This window comes from Scomber scombrus, chromosome 3, assembly GCF_963691925.1.
Source record: "Scomber scombrus chromosome 3, fScoSco1.1, whole genome shotgun sequence".
Lineage (NCBI taxonomy): Eukaryota > Metazoa > Chordata > Actinopteri > Scombriformes > Scombridae > Scomber > Scomber scombrus.
This window is the reverse complement of record NC_084972.1, coordinates 23,274,517-23,282,889: the sequence shown is the minus strand read 5'-3', so window position 1 is coordinate 23,282,889 and position 8,373 is coordinate 23,274,517. Positions and strand designations below refer to the sequence as shown.

At 36.8% G+C, this 8,373-nt stretch overlaps 1 protein-coding gene across 1 annotated transcript; it reads right to left on the bottom strand.

The window, feature by feature from the left end:
* Positions 1-846: 846 nt before the first annotated feature.
* Positions 847-8,147, bottom strand: timm17a (translocase of inner mitochondrial membrane 17 homolog A (yeast)). Its single transcript, XM_062415576.1, has 6 exons — positions 8,084-8,147; positions 5,797-5,896; positions 4,833-4,896; positions 4,264-4,392; positions 3,350-3,460; positions 847-1,795 (listed from the first exon to the last, which is right to left on the bottom strand). Exons 1-6 carry the CDS (start codon positions 8,107-8,109, stop codon positions 1,719-1,721), a joined length of 507 nt encoding a protein of 168 aa, XP_062271560.1. The 5' UTR covers positions 8,110-8,147; the 3' UTR covers positions 847-1,718.
* Positions 8,148-8,373: the final 226 nt, after the last annotated feature.

The following is an 8,373-nucleotide window of genomic DNA, read 5'->3' as shown; positions in this document are numbered from 1 at the left end:
AATCTCTGATTACTTATGGGTAATGACACACCACCAATGTTCAAAAAGCTAAATTGTCCTAATTGGACCAGAAACAATCGTTGACAGCATATTGATCAGTGACAATTGTGTCCTTTTTCCAAGCAAAAATACCAAAGATTAATTGGTTCCAGCTTATCAAATGTCAGTATTTGCTGTTTCTTCTTAAATCTCTGTTACAGTATATTTAATATTTGGTGGTTCTGGACTGTTGGTCAGACAAAACAAGCCATTTAAATGTGTCAGCTTGGGGTCTAGGAAATTGTGATGGGTGTTTTTCATTTTTCTGGCAGTTCATTAACTAAACAATAAACTGATAATGAAAACAATTAGAGCCCTACAGCCCTTTGCTTTCAGATCTCAAGTCTTTAGTGATTTAAGTCAGGTATCAAGTCTTGAATCTACCCTGCCTTGAAATAAACAATCCCTGACTCCACATATCAACCTGGTGAGGTAGAAGTTGCGTCAAGGTCCCGTCCACTTAATTCTTCCACTTGTCCTTCACCTGCAGCTACACGACATTGGGTTCAAAGAGAGAGCAGTGACACACACGTAGAAGAATGTGAGAGGAAAGTGCTCCCTTATGTGTCCTTTGTAAACACATCCTCAAAGACAGTTACACAGATAAATAAGAGCAATGCTGGTCTGGATGTGTTTGTGAGGACTACCCTCTAGTGGAGATTGAGTAATCCTGCTCTGGCATCATGGCTTATAAAAAGAAACAGCACAATTAAAAAAAAATAGGTGAACTCAGTCTCACTAAATGTTTTAAAAAGTGGGCGAGGATTAATTAATGGTATAAAGGAATTCGGAGCACTACAAAGAACGCATTTTACAATTTTTTTTAATTATTGTATTATAGTACAATCTGTCTTACAGCTTTAATACAGTATGCATCAACCCCATTGCTTGAGTTCCTCCATTCACTTGCACTGCCTATGCCATCCTTACTTCTTAGCAGCCTTTTTTCCCCACATCTCAGTGTTGAATGTATAAGCGCACATGTCACATAAAATAGAGCAATCCGGTACAACTCTTAACAATCTATAATAAATAAATCACTTTAAAACAAACTAATATCCCAGGAATAGCTTTGTATCGGATAGATGATTGCCTTCATATGTGAACAAAATCAAATAGAAAGCCAGCCAAATGTCAGCGGCCAGCCCAAGCAGGTGACATTTACGGAAAATAAAGACTAATGTAAGTTAATATGAGCGGAAAGCTTTTACTTTATATACACATAAGGATCATACTTATATATAAGTATAATTAATTACTTTCCATGTGTGACATGTGTTTTTGCTAGATTCAACAATATCCAGAGCTCGTCTGCCTTTAACTCACACATGTAGGGCTACATGTATACATACTGTATATGAACAAAATAGAAAAAAAACGCACCTCATCCCCATGAGCCCACAAATATCAAACAACACATCTCACCACATATCTGTATTTGACCAATGTTAGGTGAAAAAGGTGCACATGACAAGGCTGAGAATGGCAAAAGGCAGATCTGTACATGGCTCTTGAATGAAGGAAAATGAAGATGTATTTTTGTCCTTCATTTCTTTGACACAGTCCATGAAGTTGGGTGCTATTGTTTGATGTGTGGTATTACGTATGTCCGTCTCTTCTTTGTAACTTCAGCAATTCAAAAAAAAAAGGCCTAGTGGATAAGAAGTGGGGAGGTCCTCTCACTGATATTGCCTGTAGTCTCCAAAGGAAGGGGCAGGCATGCCAGCAGGGGCGGGCTCCTCTGCAAACTGGGGTCCTGGAGAGAGTGAAGAAGACACTTCATGTGAGATGACAGCCAATCAGCAGTCTAACAGCTGTTATCTGTTAAAATAAATATAACTTCACTGTGTCACAATGACACATCACATACTAATTATAAGCAGATTTTTAATATTTACTGTAGGGATGATATGATTACATGAATTTTTGTTTGGTACAAATAATTACTAATTATTTCATAACTATAAGATGAATGGTTTGATGAACAGATTCTTTTTTTTCTTCTTTTTTTTTTTAATTGCAGATATCTGACTTTTACAATTTGACTTGTTCTGTTAAGTCCTCAATATATAATAACAATTTAAAAAATCAGTTTATTATCACAAAAGACCAAGAAAATCCACAAATATTCACATTTTGTGTTGCTTTGATGCAATGAATGTTTACAATTTTTGTTTTAAAAGATTTACAGACACAGTTTGTGTTGATCAACTGATTCATTCTACTCTAATGTTGTGTGTTCACACTGGGAAAAAGATAAAATAAGTACACTTGGTGCACCTGTACTGATTAAGGCACATGGCAAATAACTGCAATGATCAATTTTAGCAGCAGATCTGTGTTGCATGTCGTTTCCCATCTCTCTCTCTCCCCTTGTATCATGTCATCGCTCTATTGTCACTATAATACAAGGCGTAAAATGCAACCCACTCCCTAAAATATCTACATATATGTATACAAAAACACTCAAAGAAGTCAGTATGTAAACAAATAAAAAGCTAAGATTTGTGAGTATTCTGTTGATATACAGTATTGTTCCTTAATGCACTGTATAAAGAAAATGGAAAAGCGGCTCATATTTGCAAGAATGTCCAACAATGAACACATTAGAAAAAAGAAAAAAAATCAAATCTTTGGAAAAATATTTTACTGTATCTTTGTAAAGTTTAATTCACAATAGAAATCCAAAGTTGCAGTTTGATTGATGAGCTTCAGTCATTACCGTTAGTACTTGCATACTAACTGCAGACTCAGTACACTGTGACAATTAACATACAGCACATATTGTTTACAATTAGTGTAGAATTGAAATACAGTATTAGCTCAGTTGTTGGCCCCAAGTGTCCTCAAAAGACCATAACCGTTATTAACGTTATTGATTACACCTGTGTTATTCCTGCAGTGATGTGTCAAAATGTCTTTTTTTAAACAAAATGTCTAGAGTGATCTGCTTTATCCCATCATTGTTATCAAGCAAAAGCCCTTCAGGGCCAATTAAAGTGAAAATACAAATTGGTCCAGCTAAAGACTTTTTCTCAGTTTGTAGGAAAAATAGACATATCACACACTTATTACACCTGGTATTTATACTCCATGTTAAACTGAGCTCACTGATTTAAATGTGAGTGAAAAACAGTCAGGCAGTTAGAATTATATTCTGATTAAAACCTCCTTCAGTTAAAATGTGTGTTTCTCCAGCTACATTGAGTTTGTCTGATTGACTTAATATTAATAGCTGGTGTTAAAATTGATTTAAAACGAACAAAGTAATTTTAGTGTATTATCTTACAACATTATATCTGTCACTTACCGGTTGGGAACTGTGATGAGGCAAACCTAGTAAGCAAGATACCAGCGCCCTCTATCAAAGCCAGCAGAATGCCTCCCATGGCTGCAGAGCCAACCATGGCCACTGGTCCGTCTGCATAGAACAGGAGATTATGTAATATATTAGTACAACCAAAGTTCAGAAGTGTAGGGTCTTTAATTATAAGTTTAATGAAATGAATAAAAGTGGACATTTGAGACCTCACATACAGGCCAGTAACAACACTTAAAACTCAAATCCCTCTAATTATTTCATTAAATCTGCAAACTGGCTGAACTGAAACAATTTCAGTAAGTCTCTAGTCAATGATGTCAGTCAGGATCATGTCCAGTTGTGACTCCTTTACTGACACTCATCTAAAATTAGCTGCAGAACAAAGTTTACTCTAGATCACTGTCCAACAGGTGACATCAGATGCTTTTTTAAACACTGCAAGGCCACAAGGGACGAGGATTCAATTAAGTAGGTAATTCCCACATAGAGGTTTTATTATTAATGAAACACATGATTGAAGGGACATTGATTTTGTATAATAATGCACAATTTGTACATCAATGGAATACTTCTGTGCAAAAACTATGAAATCAACCACCTGGACAGTTTTGAAAATACTCATTGATGAGCAGTGCCTTTAGGCACAGTAGAAAAAAAATAACATGCCGGCTCTCTAAAACGTGCCAAACAAAACAGAGCTTTAGTCAACCGCGGCAACATGTTGAACAATCTTACTGATATTTCCTTGCATAGTCAGCAGAGTTTCAGTTACACAAGTTTAACTTCGCACTCTCAGTGTTCAGTGAAAAAATAGTAACATAGCTTTCTGTTTGCATTAGGTTTGTATGCCTTGACTATTGTCTGTTAACTGTCAACCGCCAGCTTCTTCTGAGCTTACTCACTTCTTGCAGCGAGGATAGCTCCTGTCATGGCCCCACTTGTAATTGAGTTCCAGGGATCCTCCTTCCCTCGCACTTTTACTAAACCACAGTCTATCATGGAAAAGAGGCCTCCCCATACTGCAAAGCTGCCTGCAACACAAAAGAGTATTTCACACAATCTGAATAAGACACAGTTCAGACACAATGTACTTTATCTTCAGTATCAACTACTCAACTGTATGCTTGAACTGTGCATGTAAAAACATTTTTCTCCTTCATGAAGAGAAGTCAGCTTCGATTCATGTTTTCATGGAAGTAATGATGGATTGCTGAAGTGACATGTCACAGCCTCAAGAAAGGCTTTGAAAGTGGTATTTTTGTGGTATATTTAGCCATATTTTGATGAAAACGTGACAGTTTGCAGACATATTGAGGACACAGCGGACAATTGTCCTCGGTAATGTGGGAACAAACGTTTTTCCAGCGACCTTTCCAGTCAACAGATGATGAGTATTTGTGAATAAAAGGACCCATCCGGGTCAAGTCTTACTTTAAGGAAGACAATATTTATATTCCGCAGTTGTTTTTACCTCCAAGCTGTGGGGCTCTGGTCTTGATGGCAGTCATGCTACCTCTCATTCTGTGGCTCATACCCTGCAAGACGGAGCAACAAAAAACAGATCAGTGGAAATTCTTTGTTAACTCTTGATATCTACCTGCTGTTGCCTCTTGACACATTAACAATCCCAAAATTGCAGATTATAACTATGTAAAACATGGAAAAAGCCAAATGTTACTGAAAGATACAACACTGTGAGAGTATACTGTAAAGCATGCTATATCAGAAAACCATTATGTGTACCGTATATTTTAATTTTATTGATGTTTTACTGGTAATGACCACAGTCACATAATGTTATTCATGTACATACATGTGTGCAGGAAACATTTACACTTTGAATAACAACCACAGCGAGCATGGACTGTATTAACGTCAGTGGTAAAAGCTGTTTCTGTTTATGCTTGTGCACATATTATTTCAAATCATGTAATTTACCATAACCTATTCTGTACATGCAGATATAGATATATACCTATGTGTGGTCCTCAATAAGACCCTCATCTACGACAAATTTGAATACATTTTCATGATGTTTCCTCTTTTTTGGGGAAGGCTGACCAACAAAATTCACTGGTTATGGGTACTAAAACTAATATTTTGTGTCTAACTTAATTTCTGCATTGTGGAAGGGCAGAAAAAGTATAGAAAACAGTGGTTGATAACAGAGGCTCATACAAGTACATGATTATTTCCTACACTGTAGAAATGCAGATGTTCTTGTGTAATTTAGCTGTAGATGGTGCAAAACAATGCAAAAAGAGTTCACTGTGAAATGAATCACCTAAATAATAATAATAATAATAAAACATAATATAGTGCATTCTCTGTGCAGGTGTCAAACCAGTCTCATGTACGTCCTTTGTGAAAGGATGTTACAATAGTTGTCTTTGACCAAGAGAAATGGTCTGGTACAGTGTTATGATTGAACTTACTGAAGGTGAATTTCTGAAGCCTTTTACTGCCTGGAATATCCCTCCTCCGATAGCTCCCATAGTGAACGCTCCCCCACAGTCGTCCACAATCCTCCAGGGACTGAAAGCACATTAGCAAAGGTCAGTATCAAGCACTGTACATAGAAAGAAACTGCATTTACACATTATTCTCATCATCATCTCTGGGATCACTCTGCAGGTGCTGGCTTGTTAAGTGTGATATCCATTTGTACAGAAGTTTTGAAAATACCAAAGGTGACTGTAGAGGAAGCAGTACTTTCTTATTACCATTAATATGAATACGAAAACCTAGATTTCAAATTGTGAGCAGTACTTTCTTATTATCATTAATATGAATACGAAAACCTAGATTTCAAATTGTGAGCGTAAAAACACAGAGGAGCAAAACCTCTGAGAAATGCAAGACACTTTTTTGAACAAAGAGTCCTACACAAGTCACCACATCTCTCACCAAATATAGCATGAAACTTTATACATTAAAACAAAGTGTACAGTAATTGGCATACAATGAACTCTGAACATCAAGCAAGCAAAAATGCACATCATTTCAGTGTGGTTGATATGGTTGCATACAACATTAATGTGAAGGAAATTATGCAAAATCCCATATCATCATTGTAATTTATCATCAATGCATGGAGCTGTGTGTCATTATTATGCATTACATCAGACAAAACCCCAAACTTTATTGACAGTTTATATGTAAACTTCAATTTGAACAATGGATATGATCACATCATCATGTTACAAATACACTGAAAGTAAATAAACAGGTAGTTGTGATATCACCCAGCAATACACTGTATCTCTCTCTCTCTCTATTATATATTAAAATGAAGACAAAGATATCTGAGTTCACTGTTTATTTAACTGTTGGACAAAAGATGTTTCCACCTTCACTGAAAAGTCCTTTCTTGGTGTATGTGCACTGGAGGCTTCAGGTTTCCACATAATTACATTTGTATAAGTTGCATAGAGGACATTTGATTATTAGCCTCCAAATTAGTTGTGATCGATCACATCCTGCACAAAAGTCCACCACTTAAAACTCAAAATTGTCAATGAGGACAGACAGAGACACTTTTCCCCCTTCAGCAGATGAACATGAAAACAGTCCTCTAGTCTCAAACCCTGCACAGTGAAGCTCAAACATCGAAGTGTTGTGACTATCAGTAAAACACATTTCTGAGCAGAAGGGGGACTTTAAACAGAACTATCATTTCATTACTCTTGCCGACCTTAAATGTGTCAGCCGAGGTCAACAACAAGGACAAGGACACAAAAGTAAACAAGAGAACAGCTTCAGTGTCATCTAATCTAGAGGCTAAACGACTAAAAGGTAATGCAGGAATTAATTTGACATATTAAAATTCTTTCTTAGTCAGGTTAGTCTAGTTTGTACCATCAAACTACAAGACTATGGCCACACACGTGTCAATAATCCAACAGGTCCTTCACAATTCACTCACTGCTAAATAATACACTAGGTCTTACATTTGTGCATTCAGAATAAGTCAGAGGCACGTGTATTATTTTTGATTGGCTTTTGTCAATGTTCATAAAGATCAAAAGCTACATTTCACACTGCATAAAAAGTATTTTGCTTCAAGAAAGATTAAACCTCACATTTTTAAAAGGTGCCACATTACATTACGTAATATTTCATGATCCAAATGTGACCCCAGACCCTTGAAACGCCCTTGATCCTAAACAGAATTAACACATTTAACTCTATAGCAACTCGTGTCATTTCTGTTACAACATGTTCCGATAAAAAAATAGACTTGTCTTGAGGTCCAGATGTTGTGCAACCCTCAGGCTGCCCCAACAGATAAGACAGCTCAGCTAGCGTTAGCTCACTTTAATCCTTAACTCACCAAACTCAACATTTATTTTACTAATGTGCTAAAACTGCTGCACACACACGTTGCACCACCACATCAGCTTATACAGACTCGGTGACTGGAGTCGGTTAACTAAACATGAAGACATGTGGGTGAAAAAGCCGACAAGGTCACTAACAACGTGATTTAGCATCAGCGGTGTAAATGCTAGCACACACTGCCAATACAAACATATGTAATGTTAGCATCGCTGCTAACGCTCGCTAACCAGCCGGATTTGGAGGTTTTTTTGGATAAGCCACGCGACGTAAAATAAAAATAATTACACACGCATATCCTGCTAGTTATTTCAAATAGAAACACTGACATTTCTGAGCGAAACAGCGTACAGGAGATGTGTGTTTTTTGGTTATAAGACTCACCATGGTTCTCTGGCATATTCCTCCATTTTGTTCTCTCGGTGTTCCCTCTGACGTCACGCTTATCGACAACCTGACGTAACAGCGTTACTTAACGTCTTAAAGGTGCATTTCAACTGAGTCAAGTCTCACGTCACGTCTACGTTATTAAACATAGGGCCACATTTACAGTAGCTTAAATCACTGAAAAATAAATAACACAAACTGAACTTACTCTAAATGTTATATTCCTCTTTTCGTTTTTCTTTTAATACCCCTCCTCACATTTCTGGTTTTACCCAAAGACTTTATGT

What these genes read in the sequence shown, in the direction of transcription:
- timm17a (XM_062415576.1), bottom strand. Translation starts at nt 8,109, where the DNA reads ATGGAGGAATATGCCAGAGAACCATG. An exon ending in CAGAGCCCCACAGCTTGGAG is followed by an intron (nt 4,393 to 4,832) that starts GTAAAAACAACT and finishes TTTGTGTTGCAG; the next exon opens with GCAGCTTTGCAGTATGGGGA. An exon ending in AGCTATCCTCGCTGCAAGAA is followed by an intron (nt 3,461 to 4,263) that starts GTGAGTAAGCTC and finishes TGTTCTATGCAG; the next exon opens with ACGGACCAGTGGCCATGGTT.